General features: G+C 39.5%; 2 protein-coding genes across 13 annotated transcripts in view; one reads left to right on the forward strand and one right to left on the reverse strand.

The window, feature by feature from the left end:
• Positions 1-21386, reverse strand: part of LOC135223840 (dedicator of cytokinesis protein 1-like) — a 340518-nt gene that overhangs the window by 281341 nt on the left and 37791 nt on the right. The window lies entirely within an intron of this gene.
• Positions 422-20564, forward strand: LOC135223839 (dedicator of cytokinesis protein 1-like). The gene is made up of 11 exons (XM_064262710.1): positions 422-581; positions 5022-5173; positions 6569-6694; positions 7355-7500; positions 7720-7837; positions 9614-9706; positions 10193-10348; positions 11020-11168; positions 18776-18886; positions 19227-19356; positions 20247-20564. The coding sequence occupies exons 1-11, from the start codon at positions 536-538 to the stop codon at positions 20535-20537; spliced, it is 1518 nt and encodes a 505-aa protein (XP_064118780.1). The 5' UTR covers positions 422-535; the 3' UTR covers positions 20538-20564.

Raw genomic sequence — 21386 nt, forward strand, 5'->3', positions numbered from 1 at the left:
TATATATATATATATATATACACACATAAAGTTACGTGTCGCAAAACAGCCCAAACGTCACCGTGACCCTAAACTTTGCGACCGACTTCAAACCATCCGACCATCGCCGACACCTCTCACGACTCACGATATAGAAGAAGAAGCCGCAGCGATCGTCGCAGATTAAATTACGATATATATATTTTTTTTTTATTTTGAGTTTCCGGCAACGTAAATACGATACAGCTGACCCGCCTATACGAAAGGGTAACGGGGAGGTGATATTCCACCGAACCTTTTAATGAAGGGTGTTGGAGCGGATTAGAGACACTTTAACTCCTTTTTGGACCCCTTTAACGGGACTCGATGCTCACTTGTCATCGAGGACTCGATGTTTTGGGAGAGTCGGTCTCGCCGTCTATTGTTTATCTTCGCTCAGTAGTTTACAAAACACCACCGCCACAGGATGCCGAGATAGCGATCCGGAAATTTAGAGGAATAGTGCTCTCTTTTTAGTGTTTTTTTCCCGAGAGGGGGACATGTTGTTAACCTTGCGATGATGAATTGGACACCGGCGAGAGACAGGGACAAATATGGCGTTGGTAAGTGGGAGAGAAAGTGAGAGAGAGAGAGAGAAATGGAAGGAGTGAGCGAAAGCGGAGAGAGAGACCCCAGAGGGGAAGTGTCACTCACTCACACACACACACACACTCACTCGGGCCTGTCCTGTTTTATACGGCTGGTTTTATCCGATTCCCTTTTGCCCTAATCTACTTTTAGCTAAACTTCGGCCATAACCTATTAAAAGAAGATTTGCGTTCATTTGTTTATAAAATAAAAAAGGAAAAAAAAAAAAAAAAAGTTAGGCTAGGACCCTAATAGCCTAGGTACGTATAGACCTCTAAAACCGACTGCTTGAAGAGGGAAAAGCTTGACTAAACTTTGGCCAAAATCTGTTGTAATAAAAAGATTTTTGTTCATTTGTGAAATAAAAAAAAGTCAGGACCCTAATAGCCTCTAAACCGACATCCTACTAGGGTAGAATATCACGACAGGCCAACCCTCATCACGGTGGACGGGTCTTATTCACTCGATATTTAATTGGTGAAACATGAATACAATTGCAACTCTAAGCATACCATTTAAAAGACTGAAGTTTCGTCAACATATTGTGATATACCTATGAAAGCCCCACACGAACTAAAATAAGCATGTGAGCTCTTCGTAAAAAATGTTTTCAAGGCAGTTTTGAAATCCAATATGGCGGCTACGTTTTGCATGGACGGTTCTCATCAGTGACGGCCACCATCTTTCCCCAGCCTTCCCAGCACTCATTTGAACAATGTTAGCGTATGTATGTAACGTTTATTGATCTTACTCAAGATTGCAGTTGTAATCAGCACAATAAAACTACATATTGTTGCCTATATTAGTGAAAGTATGAAACTTGTTATTCCCGGGGTTATGGTTGGAACTGAATTCATTCTTGCCTTGTAATCAGTGGTTTTATCCTTACTGCCATCACAACAGAAACTCCACAGTGCTTATTTGATTGTAATTATACACATTTTGGTCTTAATTCACTCCACAGTGCACTCGAACCACATTGCTGTTCGTGTTTCTTAAGCACTCACTCCGTAAACAAAGTTACGAGCAGCAGACGACAACACTGATTATGAGATGCAAAGCTTTATTCCCTTAATTGTTTACTTTATTCAATATTTAGTTTAACTCTACTTCAAAATGTTTATTTAATTCATGTCCATTATCCCTTTTTTGCAACCAAATTAACCCCCAAAAATTACAAATGTTTCGGATGTATACTTACGAGCAGACGACGTGAGGAAAAATGGCTCATCGTTGCCAATCTAGTGGAGCGTCACACATACGCCGATGCATTTACAAACTGTTTCGATGAATTCTAGTTGTCATAGTAATGCAGTAATGATAAAATTGCTCTAATATGTATATATACTACAAATAGATACGCTAATTTCACTTCCCCGGTTTTGTGTAAGTCTTATACCTAGTTTGGAGGGTAAACACATACCAATTGACAACACTGATAAACAATTGAAGAGCGCAAAACGCCACAAAGAATGCCGTAGTCCCCTTGAATAAGTACGAATAAGTGCTGGTAAGAGGTGGGTTTACGATTGTTGTGATGAAAGTGCCCCAGCGTCTATGGGTACAAGTGGTGTGCAGGTTTAGCACATGAAATGGGAAGTTTGTTGACACAAGCGACTCCGTAAACATCAAGATAGCGTCAATCTTCGAAACATTTTTAGTTGTAAGTAAAAATTTCTAAAGCGTTTTGGTGAGATTTCCACTGCTGTAGCCACCCTTTTCAGTACCCTCTGTTTAAATCTTAAAATTTGGCCTTAATTTCTAACTTTGGAGAAAATACTTACTTCGAAAGGAGAGTAGAGGTCTTTAGCTCCGTTTTTCACCAACAAGAAGTCGCGACTGATGCCCATCTCCGGTGTCAGGACGCGTTATAATGTACTTTTTCGGAGAGTGGCTAGCGTTGATTGTAGGTGGCCTGCTTGGCCTGCTGTGATATTTTACCCTAATGTCACTGAAGAGGGAAAAAACTCTAATTGATAAATTAAATTTATTTTCTATTTCACCTCTAGAAACGAAAATGAAGCCAAAAGCGGTCATTTAAAATGAGACTCGACAATGCCCTTACATTTTATGATCAGTTTCTTTACTGATGAACACTTCCTTCTAATAGGGTAAAAAACCATGTACGATCAATGTGTACAGCCCCAAGAAAAGTACATATAACGTGTCCTGACACTGGAGTAGAGGTCTTCAGCTCCGTTTCTCACCAACAAGAAGTCGCGTCTGATGCCCATCTCCGATGTCAGGACGCATTATAATGTACTTTTTTTGGGGTTGTACACATTGATCGTACATGGTCCACCCCTGTACCATGCGGTTTTTTACCCTAGTGGGGTAAAATAACGAAAGGCCACATGGCGGCCACCTCAACCATAGCACGACCACCTTCCCGAAAATTGGAAATTTATGGGCTTAGTTTGTGACTTGGGAGAAAAAATTTTCTTAAAGAGGAAAGTATAGAGGTCTCGATGTGTTGCTTTGACGGACACTGGCTCTTGACTAATGTTGTCTACCCTGGGTTACAGGACGTGTTAAAGTTATTTTATGGGAAGGTGGTCGCCCTACGGTAGAGGTCAGGTGGCCATTCAGTATTTTACCCTATAGCCTAGGTGGATAGGCGTCGGCCAGAGCTTGCTCTATTTATATTGGCCGTGGCTTCCATCTCACCATGTGCAAAGCACCCTCAAAGGCATATTTCATGAGTGATATCACCCAACATAACCTTTCTGTAGCATAATCTAAGCGTGGGGCATCATGCATTCACGTGACGGGGGTGGCTGGGGTACTTTCCCCCTTGAACTTGGTTAAAACAATAGCCTATGTAGCGGAAGAACACGTGAACAACTACTCTTGGTGAAAATGAAAACTACCCTATTACCAAGCCCCTCTGGTTGGTTTCCAGTTAAAATGTTCCCCCAGTCAAAACGTCTCCCTTCCAAAACATCCCCCAAGTCAAAACATCTCCCCAGATAAGATATTGAATAGAAGGCCAATGGTAAAACGTTACATGTATTAAAAAAAATCTTAAATTCAATATACTATATATGTTGCATTTATTTTTATTTTAAAAACATAAAAGATATAAAATTTGCCAACAGGCTAAAAGCAGAGCAGTCATTTTATTAATCTTAAGACACGGATGATCCAGTTAAACGGGCACATTTCCTAAGTACCTGTTGGGGACTCATTCTTCCTTCTATGTATTTGTCCCAAATGTTAAACAGCTGTCCTTGCACTTGCTCGTACACTTTCCTCTGTCTGCTGGATAATTGTCCTTCAGACACTAGACGCACTTGTAAATTCGCTAGTCTTGACTGCTCCATCAGCAACTGAGCCAGGAGATAGCTCCAATAGAAGTGAATGCCATCTAGAGTCATTGTCAGTTAACTTCTTGTTTGTGATGGTAGTTGACAACTCCTGTGTACTGGTAGTTATCCAATTATCTACTTGTTTGTAATGGTAGTTGGCAACTCTGTGCATTGGTAGTTATCAAGTTAACTACCTGTTGGTAGTTGTCAGTTTTACCACTACTGCACATTACTAAATGGAAAGTATTTTCTTTTAAGTGTGTTTCACCTACCACTGATATTGCTTATGGTTGTGGATGTGGCTAATATGTTCAAGAAATGAATAATTGGTTCATTGTGCATTTGCCTTGAACAGTACTGCTCATATAGAGATGAAATTCAAAATGTATAAGTATAGGCTTAGATCTCGTCAACATATTGAAAATATATTTCCATTGATCAAAAGTATGGCATTGCCATGGTATAGTTTGACCCTTATTTGAGACTGGTTAACTTTAAAAAGCCTTCGACTTACAACCTCATGATTGACAAGCCATCTAATGGGCCTGAAAAGAACTAGGGGCAGAGTGGTCCCTGGCTACTATTCACATCAGTGACATACTTAGTTTTGAAATGTATGGCACTTACACATAAAAGAAGAAAAATTTAAATGCAAAATCTACTACAAAATTTTTGACCATGTAAGACCACTGTATACCATGTGTACAAGAGGATTAGCTACATCATCAGATACTATAGCCAATGGCTACCAATTTACATGTTACCTAGCAAGACTAATGAACTGTTATTTACCATGGAGGAGAACAATGTTGTGCAAGACTGTTGCTTTATCATAAGGGACATTAGTGGGTCAGATTTATTGCCTGCCAAATGTATGAGCTTTTGCTAATGACTTTACTTTTGTTGTTTCAAAGTTTTTTTTTATTTAATTGGGGAAAATCACTCATTTATGAGTTTCCCCAAGGACTACAGTAAGGGGTCTGCAAGTTGATTCTTTTCATTTTCTTAATATTGTTGTTTTCTTATAACCATTGTAGTGCCTATATCCTTAATTTTATCCCTTACAGTAATACACTAATTTATTAATGTTATATTTTCATTTTTCAGCCATTTACAATTTCTCTGGGATCAACGTTGCATGTATTAAGCTCAATGTCGGTGAAACAGTGCATATCTTGGAAGAATTGGGAGAGTGGTACTTTGGCTATGCATTACATAATAAGTCCTTGAGAGGGGTGTTTCCTAAATCTTATATTCAGGTAAGTACAGATCATATATCATATATTCTCATGGGATAGTTGTTTATAGTATATATATATATATGGTGTGCGTAATGCATTTTTGATGGTTTGATAAGGCAATTATGTGAATGTGGTGCAAAAACTTCTTTTGGGTAAAGCTAATAATTAAATGGATTGATGTACAACTTAAGGGTGATATGAATTGAATTTTGCAAAGTTTTTGATATAGGTACAACATTAAGAAACTTGTGAAGTATACATCCATATTTATTGAATAATATTTGAAGATGGTTGCTGAGATCGAGCGCGAATGCTACACAAGGCATGCTTGTAATGATGCATGGTTTGGGTTCCAGGGGAATTGCTAAGTTTGAAATAGTTACTGAAATACTACTCTGTATTCTAGTCTTACAAAGGCTTTAAAATTTTGTTTAGCTTTTAGCACTAGAGGATACTACTTATCATTAGTGTCTTTTCTCTCTAACAAATTACTATGTCAGTTTCTTTTTTCAGTTTTGCTGCTAATTTTACTTGCTGAGGTAATTAACATTTATGCTGTCAATGAAGTATACAGTAATTTTGATTTGATAAGTAGGATAGAATTTGTGATATACGGTGTGCCTAATGTACCTACATGCATACATACATATATACTGTAGTGTATATTTATATAGCTCATGTCATAATTATGTAGCAGAGGCCCCAGGAATAAAATAAAAGGATGTACCAAACACTTTCGTGTTGTCTCTGCTATATTTATTGCCATATGCTATAAAGAAAAATATACACACATTGTATATGCTGTATATGATAAGATAGCACCAAGCCAAACCATATTTTGATATGACGTATAATCCCACTTGCATATAATAATCATTTGATTAGATTATTACACAGGCAGAAAGTGCTGTACAGCACTAGTTTTAATCCTGTTCGTAGTTTATTTTAATTTTTAATTTTAGGGGACTTCTCAATGTTCCAGATGTATGAAGCTAATTAAACCTTCCTCAAGTATGCTTTGAATATTGTATTGGGTTATTTTTTAATTAGAGTAGTTAGTGTAGAGTATGACAGTTTAGTAACTCACTACACTTGCTGCCATTTTCATACTTGTATTTGCAGTGTAGAGGATATTCTAACATTTGCAATGTAGAGTAAATTCCATTGCATAGGAATGGAATAAGTAGATGAGTTTGATGAACAGTTTTTAAGTTATACCAGTAAACATTTTTCTCCGGTTGAGATGTGAAAGTTTTTGTTTCATTCTTGAAATTTGGCAGAAATACCTTAATTTCAAATGTATCATTATTTATTTATTTACTCATAATTTCAAATGTATCATTATTTATTTATTTACTCATAATTTCAAATGTATCATTATTTATTTATTTACTTATCTGTTCATTCTTTCAGGTTAAAGACTGTATTGTCGACAAGACAGGGTTAGTTGAAGTAGTAACACCGAGGCTTCCACCTATTGTTCAAGAGGTCACAGCTGTACTGAGAGAATGGGGAGTTCTACTGAGAAAGCTTTATGTGGTAGGTATTTCATACACTTCTTTGTATATTTAGAGCTCTGCCTTGTATTAGTAATTTCATTTGTTACAATGTCCTCAGTGAGCCTTTGTATTGAAAGCTATTGAATGACTGCAGATTGCATAATGATCACAATATCAGTTTGCAATGAAAATAGTTAACAGTAATCATAGTGTCTTCAATAAGTTTCTTTTTGTGCAGCTCATAAGTTAATACATAGATTTTAAACATCTAACTCACCTGGTAGTTATGTATATAGATTATGTCCCTGACGTCAGCTATATATGTATATAACTACCAGGTGAGTATGTTCAAAAATTTATTTCATCATGAAAATAAAATTTTTATCTGTGTAAAGTGACATACAGAGTAATCTGTGTACTACTACTTTCAGGAGCAAGACAAAAACTTCAGTTTGCAATGAAAATAGTTAACAGTAATCATAGTGTCTTCAATAAGTTTCTTTTTGTGCAGCTCATAAGTTAATACATAGATTTTAAACATCTAACTCACCTGGTAGTTATGTATATAGATTATGTCCCTGACGTCAGCTATATATATAACTACCAGATGAGTATGTTCAAAAATTTATTTCATCATGAAAATAAAATTTTTATCTGTGTAAAGTGACATACAGAGTAATCTGTGTACTACTACTTTCAGGAGCAAGACAAAAACTTCAGTTTGCTCCGAGACACCATGAAAGAAATCATAGCTCACCGCAGCAAGATTCTTTCTGGACAACTCCCTGGGGATGAGCTGAAGCAGCTTAAGCATCGCATAACCCATGGAATTGATCGTGTCAATGAGTAAGGAGGCGTGAAGTTGTATTATCTCTAGGTTGACCACTTTCAGTTGATAAGTGTGTTGTATATTTTGTCAGTTCTTTGAATTGGAACACAATGAATTAAGTTATTTAATAAGTTTTAACTGCATTTTTGATAGTATACTGTATATTGATGAGATATGTTTCTGCAATCTGTTAATTTTTATCTGTATTTACTAAAATATTGATGTGTTTTTTTTAGGCGTCTAGGCCTTGACTTGGTAGTTCGCGATGATCACGGAAACATTTTGAATCCGGACATCACCTCTGCTGTCAAGCTCTTCCGGCATCATGATGAAGCTGCCGCACGACTGCGGAAGGTAGATAGAAAACTCTCTCTCTCTCTCTCTCTCTCTCTCTCTCTCTCTCTCTCTCTCTCTCTCTCTCTCTCTCTCTCTCTCTCTCTCATGAGAATCTTAACCCTTTCATGTCCAACTGACGTAATAGTACGTAAAATTACTCTATCCCCTATCTATCCAACTGACGTAGCGGTACGTAAAATTTACAGAAATTTTTCGTACGTGTGGTAGGGGCATTTTTTTTTTATTTTCGGACAAGTAGCGATTTCCTTAGGTTAGATCATACCTTGGACCGTGTATCTCGGGTATCAATACGCCAGCAAAGTAGTTTCTGTACTGCGCATGCTCAAATCCCTGGCGTAGTAAAATTCTCACAATGAAATCAGCTGATCGCACCTACACTTCCCTATCAGTGACCCCAAAGCCATTTTTCTTAACTCTCCCTTTATTCTTCAACTTTTCCTCTACAATTTCGTATATTTACAAACTAATTTCTATGAAAAATAACCGAGATAGGGCTCTTCAAAAAATTGTTATTCTAGCAATAAATGTTGACAATGGTAAAATTTTTTTTCATTTTGATCAATTTATAACGTCAAAATGAAACTGTTGCCGGATCCAAAGCCATTTTTCTTGACTTTCCCTTTATTCTTCAACGTTTCCTCTACATTTTCGTATTTTTACAAAGGAATTTCAATGAAAAATAACCGAGATAGGGCTCTTAAAAAAAAAACAAATTCTAGCGATAATTCTCACTATCTGCTGGGCAGAGCGCTGTGTTTCTTATCCTCTTTTCTATCGATTTTTTCACCGGCTGTACTTATTCGTTTTCCATTTATTTATATGTCGATATTTAGGGAATTTTATTGCCTTTCTCATAAAAAATAATTAATTCGCCTGACTTTCATAGTTTTTGGGTTAGGAACGAAAATATAAAAAAAAAGTAAATTTTTTTTTGTTTTTTTGTTAAATAACTTACATTTTTTTGTATTTAGGGGGCTGGGACTCTTATTCTGACTATTCCACCATAAAATTCTTACATTTAGAAAAAAAGGACAGCAAAATGAACGTTGTTGGCATAAAATTTATATTTTTGCGGAATTTTCAAAATGATAATTTTTTCGCACTGTTGAGCGCTGCCAGACACCTCGGATATCTGGGGACACAGTACTCAAAACTAAGCGGATATGAAGAGTTAAAAAGATCAGAAACATCCCTGATTATTGAAGGAAGCTTGGTGTGCTTTGTAAGAAACCAGAGTCCTTTTTTAATTGTTTCATTAGTATGTGTGAATGAAAGTCTGGTAATATGTTTACTGTTATACCGGTAATATGTTTACTGTAATACCATCAATTCAGATTCTTAAAGGTCTGTTTATTCCCTGATAGTAGAATACATTTCATTTCTGTAGTTATATCTTTACCAAGAAGAACGGAATTATAAAAGTTAGAATACAAAGTTATTAAAGGATCATACATACAAGTTACATATAATAAAACATATTTGCTGTATTTTTATACAGTCTTTAAACATTGGTGTACTTTAGTGACTAGATGCCCAAAGGTTACTAAAGGGGGGGGAGCCCATATTAGTTTACTTAAAATTTCTGGCCAATTTTACAGGGAGTACAAATTCAGTTGTGGTTTATACCTGCAACAAGGTTGAATGCTGTATGGCTTGGACTTGTAAATTATTTATATATATATATATTTTTTTAATATTTGTACTTTGCACATTCACATGGTTAAGATATATCTTTCCTGATAGCAAAGAATGAATTGTAAACTTGTTTTTCAGCTAGAAGAATCGGATGGACGAATACCAACGGTCCGCAAAAAGCCCCATTTATCATGGACAGCTCTTCTGTCCTTTACAAACATCATTATTAAGGCAAGTAGATTGTATTGGAGTATGTTTGGATGTTATTGAAGAGAAGTGTTTGAGTGAGGATTATCTTATGATGGGAACTTTTTTTATTATTTGTTATACTGAAATTTTTAAAGATCCAGGAAGCTCCTATATGTTACCTGTACTGACTTTGAATTGGCGTTATGTATGTGTCTTTGATAGGTTCATTGTTTTGAAAATGATAAATGCCTTCTATATTGTCATACCTTACAAACAATTTATGTTGTTTGTTGGGCATGTAAAGTGTACTATCAGTTCAATTTTTGTTTGCTGGGCATGTGAAGTGTACTATTAGTTTAACCGGATTCAGCTAGGCGCTAGACAATTTTCATATTGTTAAGACCTGAGGTTTGTAGCTATGAAAAATACAAATTGTCTTAGAAAATTTGTCATTTCACAAGCTGAATTAAGAGGGAATGAACTTTTAAGTCTTGAAATATAAATAAGTTTTGCATATGTCATTTGCAGGTTCCAGAGTCCTCAGAAATCTCCCTGGGTCTGTATGTGGGAGACGCAAAGGAAGGAAAGGAGAAACCTTTGACGGAGGAATTCATCATCCCTTGGGCAGAAGAGGGTTATAATGGCCATCCAGACCTCCTCCTAAACCTTAAATGTCTCTTTACAGTATGTGATGGGTTTTACTTAGTTCAGTATACTATGAATGAATGAGTAGGTTTCTGTGAATCTTGTCTGCTTTTTCTTTTCACTTTGGTCTCTTTCTGCTGAGCTGTCCAACTTCTTTGGTTTTGTGGTGCTGTGATTTTTACCTCTCATTTGAGAACGGATACATCCGGCAGTCACCATAAGATTCCAGAGCTGGCATTGAGGAGGTTTGTTAAAATAACATTTGATGATAATGATAATTTTTGCAAATGCCAAGTACAATATTATGTCTTAATTGACTAGACATTTGAATACCACATTAATCCTAGTAGTAAATCTGATTTCTCTATCCCCCCCACCCTCATTTTCACCCTCCCCATCTCCTGCCACTTGTTTCCAAGGAAGACAAAAATAAAAAAAGGTTTTGATTTGTATACTTAAGAAAAAGTTGACAGTCTAGCCCCCATGCCTTCCTTCTACCTCCAGTGATTGATAGTCATCTATTGCAAGTGTACTGAATTATTTGGTCATATTGAGAAAGTGGTCTTACTCTAGTCGGAGAGTTCTTGCCTTATGCTGGTACACTCTGCAATTACAGGCATTCAGTGGACATTTTGTTTTTCTGGTTTTTATGTTATAAAGATCATAGTTTTATATATAACATAAATCAATTCAATTTTTGTGTCTTGCAGGATCTGAGTACAATTACATTAGATGAGAGTCAGTTGTGGTTGATTGGGTATGTCGTACGTCAGGGTTCCATGGCAACTAAGGAGGTGGATCCCAAGAGGACATCCGCTTTGCTAACAAAGAGGGTAACATCAACAGATTGCATGAGAAGGTAGCTTTTTCTTGTTTATTAATCCTTTTTCTTATTTCTCTGAGAATAATTAATTATAATTGTATTGTTTAAAAGTTTAGAAATATATGTAGGATTATGAACCTTTTGTATTTCTCCCTTTATAATTTGTATACTGTGACATGAAACTCCTAATAAACTATATTAGCTGTAAAACAAGTCATTAGATTTTTATGGAATTCTAGTTTTAAAAATTATTTTTCTCAGAAATTTATTTTTATAGATGTAGATATCTAAATTTTATTCTCTTCCCACCTTTGTAAATATTGTGTACTACGGAAGGAAATCTGTAACCCAACTAGTGAAATTAAATTAAAACTTCTTAATTGAAAATATTTTACAGTGTAGTTTATGGCAAGAAAATCATTATGGTTTAAAATTCTGTCTGGTTGAAGAAAGTAAAGAGTTTTTTGTTAACCAGTTTGCCTTATTCTATCCAAGTTTGATTCCCCGCTCTGCCAATGTGAAATCAGAGAAATTAATTTCTGGTGATAGAAATGAATTTCTTGATGTGATTCGGAACCCACGATAGCTGTAGGTCCCGTCGCGAAGTAACCAATTGGTTCCTAGCCAAATAGAAATATATAATCCTTCGGGCCAGCCCTAGGAGAGCTGTTAATTAGCTCAGTGGTCTGGTAAAACTAAGGTATATACATACTTATACCTTAGTCTAAATGTGTGATTTTTGTACATGGAACTTACCCAGCAGATATATACTTAGCTATAGACTCCGTCGTCCCCGACAGAAATTCGAATTTCGCGGCACACGCTGCAGGTAGGTCAGGTGATCTACCGCCCCTGCCGCTGGGTGGCAGATTTTCTCTGTCGCGGTAGTGTCAACATACGTTGTTGCTACCTCCTGACTTGATTTTCGTTTTTTCATCGCCATCGACCTTCTGGGCTGTCTTTTGCAGGGAAGTACTGGGTCTTTGGTTTGGCATACGCTTTTATTAACTTTTTAATGAATTTGGCTTCGAAATTTCGAAGAATATATTACGTGAAACTACCGAATTTTTCGGTAGACACTTATATTTTGCAATAAGGGAAATATTGATTTTTTTTTTTCACTAATACGTGTATAAGTGTTAGAACTTGATGAAGGAAATATAAGATCTAACTTCCTACTTTAGGAAGTCAGAAAGCATATAACTAGATACGCTTCCTTTAGAAGCTTTAAGAGCTCTCGTACTAACGAGCAGTTAGAGTATTGACAATTCTAGTAGTTGTTGCATCCTCATCACCTTCTTACTCCACAGAATCTACAAATTCATATGTGCAAATTTGAAGATAAATGGATGGAGCTCAAAAGGCGAGCTCTAAAAAGGTAAGAAGTGAATATAGTGTTCCAGTGCAGTGGAGGTGCGTCTGATCGCTCCGTAGCGCTTCCAGGCCTAGACCTCTCCAAACTCCCAGACCCAGTGGAGGAGGAAAGTCGACAGCCGCAGGAAAGGTTAGGGAGAACCCCCACCGGTCAGGCGTCCCACGGCAGGTTCTGTAGAACGTCCCAGACTGCCAAGGATAGCCATTGATAAGGCATCCTTAAAAAAGTGCGTCCTCTTCATCTTACATCCGAGACGAAGAATGTATGTTTGGAGTGATCTAGCGCGTTCTCTGAAAACTAAGAGAACACTGAGCAAGAGCCAGCCGCTGCCAGGAAGCCGCGTTCCAGCAAGCTAGCGAGGTACGTTCCTATAGCCAGCAGCGAGGCGCGTTCCAGCTAACAGACTAGCGCGAGCCGCGTTCCTACAACCAAACGCGAGCCGCGTTCTAGAAAATTTTTCTTGGCGCAAGGCGCCTTCAAAGAGACGAAGCGCCAGCCTGGCGCAAATTGCGCCAGAAAAACAGACGGCTAGAGCAAGGAGCCTTACAGTAGAGTGCAATCAGAACGATCCTTCCATTGAACGTTTCCGGGCAAGAGGCTCTTTCTAAAATTGGGGTCTAGTAGGCGCTCGGAACTGTCAGGCGCACGGGACCTTCCCACGCAAGCGGAACGTTCCAGGAGCGAGTCTCCTTTCTAGCGTGCGGAACATTCCAGGCGCGCGGAACATTCCAGGCGCTAGGTGCAAGGATCCAGGCGCCAGAATACCTCCTTTCTATCTGCCTCGGCAGGGAAAGAGGTAGTAGAGTATCTGCTGTATGAGAATACGATACGGCAAATCATAAGCACATACCGTAGTTACTTCTTTGCTGAGCAACTCAATTACCAGTATCCTTCCAGGAATTTCCTAGGAAGGACTACGCTTAAAGGGATTGTTAAGACAACACCTACTTAGCTTCTAGATTTATCGAAGTCTTGTTTCGCTTAGATATGCATGATAAGAACTTCCTGAAGTTCGATAATAATGTTATAAGATTCCTTTATTAAATGGAGTAGCTGGCAAACTCTGGAAGAGTAAGGCCATTCGGCTAACGAGACTGCTATCGCTTAGACACCAACGCAGTATCATGTAGGTGTCGGTCATGAGTGGTTGGTAACATGTCTCTCTCCTGCGGGATGGAATGAATAACCGTGTCTCTCCCCTACAATCGTGGTTTTAGCCTCGGATTGAGGGGATAGTTAAGCAAACATAAATAAAATATTGTCTGCCTTTTGCTAAGAAGCTTTCAATAAGAAAGATATTTACATTTCAATGCTGTTTACCGTAGGTAACATTTTAAAGGATTCTAACGCAGCGAAACTCTATATTGTATAATGCTCTCATGTTCTTACGAAAGCATGGCTTATAGAGTACATGCTTAGTGAGAAGATGAATGTAGTAGAGAATTCACTTTAAGACTTACGGTATGGTCAAGTCTTATGCACATACCGAGGTTAACTACAGAATTCCTAGTATCCTTACAAAGGTTTCCTAGATAATGCTGTTTACCACAATGTGACAGTATTATAAAGGATTCTATCGGCAGCGCGCGATATATATTAATTCTCTCATCCTTTCGAGAAACGCACACAACCTTTTTAATTCGGATATTGCTCAAGAGAAGTTGGGTGAGTCGGATGGGAAACATTCTCTTAGTGGCAGAGTTGTTTCCCTGAATGGACTATACTACGTATATAAAAGTTTTTTCCACACTAAGAACGGAATTACATGTGATGGATCGTGGTACCATAAAGGCATAGATGTTATGGCACATAAGCTAAAAAGAACTAGAAGGAAGCGCCAGCCTGGCGCAAATTGTGCCAGAAGCATCCATCCAGATATTTTCTCTCGTTAGCGAGTTATTAAACCTAAGAGTCCAGTAGCCTCTCGGACAGCAGGCTCGGTAACGGCAAGATTCGTTCCTGATTTCGTTACCCATTTAATCGAAAAGGGGGTCGCTTACAAGGAATGATGAAATGATTTATTTTAATCACTTAGGCCAATTCCACGACACTCTCATATCGCAAAGAGCATCGAGAATCTCTTTTTTTTTTTCGCCCCGGTTCGCGTTAACAAAAGAGAACCTATTTGGGAACAGACCACGGAACGTAACGATCCTTAAGAGGTTCGATGCAAGATTTTGCATGTCCGTGAGAACCTTCTCGATCGAAGATAATAACTGTTAACGTATGTCTAACATTTATTGAAAAGATTGTGAGAACCTGCGGAAAGTCTTCTTCATAGATCTCTTTGTAAGGTAGAAGACGAACAGGCTTCCTTTAGACTGCTTCTTTTTCCTCGAACCAAGAGAGGTAGCAATATAAGACATCTTTAAATTTAAAAGTAAAGGAATAATAAAACTTTAGCCTTTTGTTTTTCCCCTAGTTATAAATTCTTAACAGATATTAAGATAATTGGGCGTCAAAGGAAGAGAGGATGTATGCCTCATTTTGGCCTTAGAGAGGTTGGATTCACAGAAGTCACGTTCTTCTCACAGCATGTTTCGTAAGGCTTTTCCAAGAGTATCTGGATATTCTATCAGAATCTATTATAAATAGACCTATAAAACCTCTCCACTCTGAGTCTGTCCGCGTGCAGACTGACCAGAAGTGGACATGAATGAGAGGTTTTTCAAGGTAAATGACAATAGTCATGGCTAAGACATAGAATTGCTGCAGATCGTGTTAGGGAATGAGGAAACTGTCCTCTTCCGATACCTCTGTGAACCACATAGCGAGGTTTTTTCTTCACTTTCAGAGGGAAGAATCACCTATGTATATATCTGCTATCAAAGAACGCAGTTAAAGGCCATACTCTGTCTCTACAAAGGGAATTAGAGATAACAGAGGATTAAGATCTTCGGGATCTTATACGATACCCCAATACGACAAGAGTAGGATATCATGTACTTCGAATGGGATTTTTTTTTTTTTTTTTTTTTTTTTTTTTTTTTTTTTTTTTTTTTGTGTGGCCACAGATTCCGTGTTTTCCGACAAAATGGAACTGCTCCTCATCTGACTTCTTTGAGGAAGTTTATGAAGGAATTCTTTGTTTCTCTAGCCCTAAACGACCAAGAAGACAAGTGAATTTTTTGTGCATTGGAATCTCGCATCAGATTCAATGGAGACTCGGCAATGGGTTTCTTGCCAGCATAGTATGTCTGGCAAAAGAAATAAATCCCTCTATTCCTGACGCAACGCTTTCAGAGAGAAGTTTAGTTGCCCAGGCAGGGTACTTACATTTTCATCTACAGAAGAAGAGATGGTTTAAACGTTTGCCTACAGAGTCTTCGGGGTGCGATGAGGGCTCAAAATGCTTCCCAGAAGGTATTCAGAAGGATACAATAAGAGCTAGAAATCAGGGTTCCGCCCAATTTCAGCTCAGAGTCTCCTTCGACTTCCAGACTCCTTCCTTCCTTCGGGCAAGGATAGGGAAGATTCTGCAACGAGGAACCTCATCAACATGTAAGAAGAGATCTCGTTAGCAAAAGAAGTGTTCACGAAGGATCCTCCTCGGAGGAAGACTCTTCTCTCTCGTGTTGTTAGATATCCTGTCGTCTACTGGGTGTAGCTGACTAAAATCACCTCCCCTTGCCAGGGGCCAAAAGCTCAAAGGGGAAGAATTTCTTCCACCCTTCTCCAGTCTCCTGATAACTATGTGGTTGTTCAGGACTCTCGGACAATGTAGCGCCAGCCAAGCGCCAAATGCCAATACAGGCGTAAAAACGCCAGAGGCGGACAGTTCCAAGGAACTCTGTCATGGTCGGATACTGAGAAGGAGCGGGCCTCCAACCTGGCGCAAATGCGCCAGAGGCGAACAAATCGGACAGATATAAGAGTGTCCGATGTGGACATCGTCAGACAGCCTAGAGACTCTTCCAAGCTCGAAGCTCCAGCAAGTGTGGAGGAGCCAAGCCAGGCGCAAGGCGCCAGCCAGGCTCTAGGAGCCAGCCAGGCTCTAGGAGCCAGCCAGGCTCTAGGAGCCAGCCAGGCTCTAGGAGCCAGCCAGGCTCTAGGAGCCAGCCAGGCTCTAGGAGCCAGCCAGGCTCTAGGAGCCAGCCAGGCTCTAGGAGCCAGCCAGGCTCTAGGAGCCAGCCAGGCTCTAGGAGCCAGCCAGGCCTCTAGGAGCCAGCCAGGCTCTAGGAGCCAGCCAGGCTCTAGGAGCCAGCCAGGCTCTAGGAGCCAGCCAGGCTCTAGGAGCCAGCCAGGCTCTAGAGCCAGCCAGGCTCTAGGAGCCAGCCAGGCTCTAGGAGCCAGCCAGGCTCTAGGAGCCAGCCAGGCTCTAGGAGCCAGCCAGGCTCTAGGAGCCAGGCAGGCTCTAAGAGCCAGCCAGGCTCTAGGAGCCAGCCAGGCTCTAGGAGCCAGCCAGGCTCTAGAAGCCAGCCAGGCGCCATCCAGGTGCCAGGCTCCTTCAAGGCTAGGCTCAGTCAGGATTGAGGATCCATCCAGACGCAAGGCTCCTTCAGTAAAGAGAAACCTAAAGCTCTGTCATGTAAGAGGGCTAGTCCCCATTGATATGATACAGGTAAGGCTCTGCCATGTAAGTGGGTCAGCCCCCATTGGCACGATCCGAGAAGGCTCTGTCGTGTAAGCGGGCTAGCCCCCATTGACATGATCCAGAAGGGTTTGTCAGTCATAGGTCCCTACCTCGCTGAAACTCTTGAGGCATGCAGACTCATAGACAGTAATCATGAAGTCTTCTGCCAGGCTCCAGGTGCCTTCCAGGCGCAAGGCACCAGCCAGACGCAAGGCTCCAGCCAGGCGCGAGGCGCTAGCCAGGAAGGAGGAGCCAATCAGGCACCAGCCAGGCGCGAGGCCGCCAGCCAGGCGCAAGGCGCCATTAGGCGCGAGGCTCCAGCCATGGCTCTAGGCGCCATTCAGGCGCAAGGCTCCAGCCAGGCGCGAGGCGCTAGGGACAGGCGCTAGGCGCCTGCCAAGCGCTAGCCAGGCTCCAGGCTTCACCCAGAGAGATCTATATCAAAGAACGCCCTGGCCTTCTTTGAGACATTGTGATCTCCTAAGCACTTGATAAGTGCATTGATGATTCCTTCAAACAGCTGAGAATTAAAAGCGCATGAAGTGCGAGCTTTTCCGAATTCTTGTTCTTTTCCCTAACAATATGTCATAAGGACATATTAGCTGTCACATACGGGAGATGCAACTCTGTGTTGACTTCCCATTATCCGAAGGATGTCAAGATAACCTTCGAGGGATCCTTCTCTCTTGGTTGATACGTGTCTGCGGATACATTGCTGGGATAGGGAGCAGATACTGATCCTTATCTAGTGAGTTTTAAATTTTATTTAACGTCGTGTTTTTTCTTTGGGTTGTTTGAAAGGAGTTTGTAGATAACTCTTTTCAACTTAAGCACTAACCCTCGTGTTAGGATCAGGTGATCGGGATCGGTGTTGTGCTCCTTAATTATGCCACTAGCATAGGCATATTGTCATGTAAGAGGCTCTGTCGAGTAAATGGATAAGACCCCATCGACAGACCCACAAGAACTCTTAGCCATAGGTCACATCCTCGCTGAGGCTCTTGAGGCGAAGCAGATTCCTAGGCATTTAGCCATGGAGGCTTCCGCTGATCAAGTAGGAACCAAGGTTTTATTTATTTATACCTACAACGTAGTGTTTACCTGTCTATTCAGTAAATAGTTGTCTCTTTCCCACCACCAAGGGTGTCAATCAGCTAAGTATATATCTGCTGGGTAAGTTCCATGTACAAAAATGATATTGTTAAGATACAATAAAGTTTTGTACATACTTACCTGGCAGATATATACGATTGATGGCCCACCCAACCTCCCCTCAGGAGACAGGTGGAAGAGAAAAATCTGGTTCTAGAACGGTAATCGTTCCTATTCCTGCCACCCAGCGGCAGGGGCGGTAGATCACCTGACCTACCTGCAGCGTGTGCCGCGAAATTCGAATTTCTGTCGGGGACGACGGAGTCTATAGCTAAGTATATATCTGCCAGGTAAGTATGTACAAAACTTTATTGTATCTTAACAATATCATTTTTGTGAATTCTAGATATTCCATTGCCAATTTGAAAGAAAAAGAAGTGTCTTCTGGTTTGCAAGTAATTTATATTTTTAGTATATTGATAACATGTCAGGTAGGCCTAGGCTATGGCTATGAATAATTGGTTTGTTTGAAAGCAAAATGTAGTATTCCTAACTTGTCACCGGTTTTTCTGTATCCGTTCTTTTTTTTTCTTTTAATTCTAGGCCCTTTGGTATTGTGATGCTGGAAATGACGTCCTATTTCCAAAAAATGAAACTGCTTGCCCTTGATGGGAATGATGCCAAGGAAAAGGACTGCTGTGCTACGTTTTATCCGTGAGTTTTTAGAGTGAATGAAATGGTAGTTCTTTGAAAGTTATTTTGCACTTTGTCTTGATGTTCTTTATGTGAGTTATGTGAATTTGTTTTTTCCTGTTTACACGTAACAAAAACTGTAAAAAAGATGTATTTGGTCTCCGTTTTTAGTTCATCAACAGTTATCTCTAGAAACAATTAGTATACAGGTATATTTGAAATAGTATAGGAAATTTTAAGTTTGCACTTTGTATGTGTTAACCTTCAAAGAACTGTGACAGAAGCCCACAAATAATGAAACCCAAGTGGCTTGCTGAATTATGTTTAAGAGCAAATATTGCAAAGCTTTCCGTTGTTTCAGATGTGGTGACAAGGAGACACTAGATATGAAGAAATTGCTGTCATCTCGAAATGAATCCATCAAGGACAATAAGACAAACTCACAGGGTATATGGTTTTCCTTTGAGCTGATTAATGGAGATTTAAAACAGGTAATCACCTTTATGTGAATTTTTGAGTTTGGCAGTTTTACAGAAATACAGTATGTTTTGCTACTATAGTTTTATTATTTGGATTTTATCTTTAATATTGTTTGATTGAAGGTGGGATTATCTCCTGGGGATTTTGTGTTTGTAAATTATGCAATTCACTTAATTGTGCTTTTGTATGTGTAGCCCAGTCAGTTTGCGTAGAAATGCATCATTTTTTGAAACCCTTCTTAATTATGTATATTTTTAGCTTGTGGAATTTCAATTCATTGACCACCTTCATTGGCTACTGTAAAGTTATCTATTTGGCCTCTTACTTTTATTGTATGTATACCATCTGTTGATATACTAAATTAAGTTCAGGTATTCAGGTTTAAAAGAACACCATAATCAGTGACCACAAATGAATTTGGTGATCCCCTTCCTTCTGAAATCTCAAAAGATAAATGATGTTTAGATGTGTTATATATTTTGTGTATGGTAATTACCCGTCTTTCAGTGTTAGCCAAACCAGCAAGTTTACTTCTTTCCCACCTACCTGAAGCCAGTTTGGTGTAACGACATCTAGGAATAGTGTACATTCTTTACATATATTGTCTGAGTAAAATTGCTTGCTCTGAATATAGTTTCATCTGCTTACAAATACCTTTTGCTTTGGTATACAATGAATATAGCTAATGTTTGGATAGGTACGTTTTAGCATATTTATATTTTGTGTGATGGGACTTATGGTAAGTGTATTTACTTTTGTTTCCGTAAAGTGAGAATTGTTTCCATAAAGTGAGAAAAGCCAGGGACGTAGTAAGACTTCAATTTCCTCAAAATAAAACTCAGATGCTGTCATTATTGTCATCATGATTCAGAAGGTTGTTCGTTCCCCATTCTATTTTTAGCTACGTGAGGACAACCCACATTACGTGTCCCTGCGTGATGTTCCCGTGGCTCTTCGCTTAGGCCTGTCCGACATCATCATGCCCGGCGACGTTCGCAACGACTTGTACGTCACTCTGATATCGGGAGAGTTTTCGAGAGGAGCCAAGACAAGCGATCGCAATGTAGAAGTTACAATTCGAATAGTTAATGAAAAAGGCAGAGTTATACCTGTAAGTGGAACGGAAGTTTTAGGCGTTTGTTGCTTCCCTGTGGGGGTTGTTGGGGGGGCGCAGATAGCATTGTCAGTGTAACCCATACGGAACACTGTAGACCTTACTCAAGGTTCTTTGCAGCATCCCTTTGGCCCCTAGCTGCTGCAACCCCTTTCATTCTTTTTATTGTACCTCTGTTCATATTCTCTTCAAAGTGCAACTGCAAGGTTTCCTTCCTGTTTGCTTTCAGCACTGAATGACCTCACAGGTCCCAGCACATTGCCTTTGACCCAAATTCTATATCGATTCTATTTATTGTTGCTCAGTTTTGTTCAAACAAGTGGACAGTAATACCTTTATCTTACACTATTCGAGTTGGGCGAATTCACAATAGCGCAAAGTTTTCATTAGAACCTAACTTAACTATCATATGCGACTTTTCACAGACACGAACACAAACACACATTTTTATGCATGACACTTACCTGGCAGGTATATATATAGCTTATCCTCTTGACGCACTGGCAGAATTTCAAACTCCGCGGCAACCGCTAGTACACTGGTAGTTCAGGATGACCCCGCTCCCGTGGCGCTGGTACTTGGAACTATTCCCGTTTTCCTCAGATTTTCTCTGCCAGCCGAACCGGCAAACATCGTTGTTGGTTCTCTGTTGGAATTTCCTGCTCGTTATCTGACTTTTTGGATATTGGTATCGTATTCACGAAGTTAGAGTGGCAATCGCAATGGGTTTTTGGATTTTGTCTAGTATGTCTGATTCAGGAAGTATGTTTAGAGTTTTGTGTGAAAGAAGGGTGTAAGGTGAGACTGCCGAAATCATCGGTTAGATCCACATACTATTTGTAAGAAGTGTCGTGAGTTTGTATGTACGTGGGACAATAGGTGCAATGAATGTCAGTGTCTGAATGAGAAAGAGTGGAAGGCTCTTAT

Source organism: Macrobrachium nipponense, chromosome 10 (assembly GCF_015104395.2).
Source record: "Macrobrachium nipponense isolate FS-2020 chromosome 10, ASM1510439v2, whole genome shotgun sequence".
NCBI lineage: Eukaryota > Metazoa > Arthropoda > Malacostraca > Decapoda > Palaemonidae > Macrobrachium > Macrobrachium nipponense.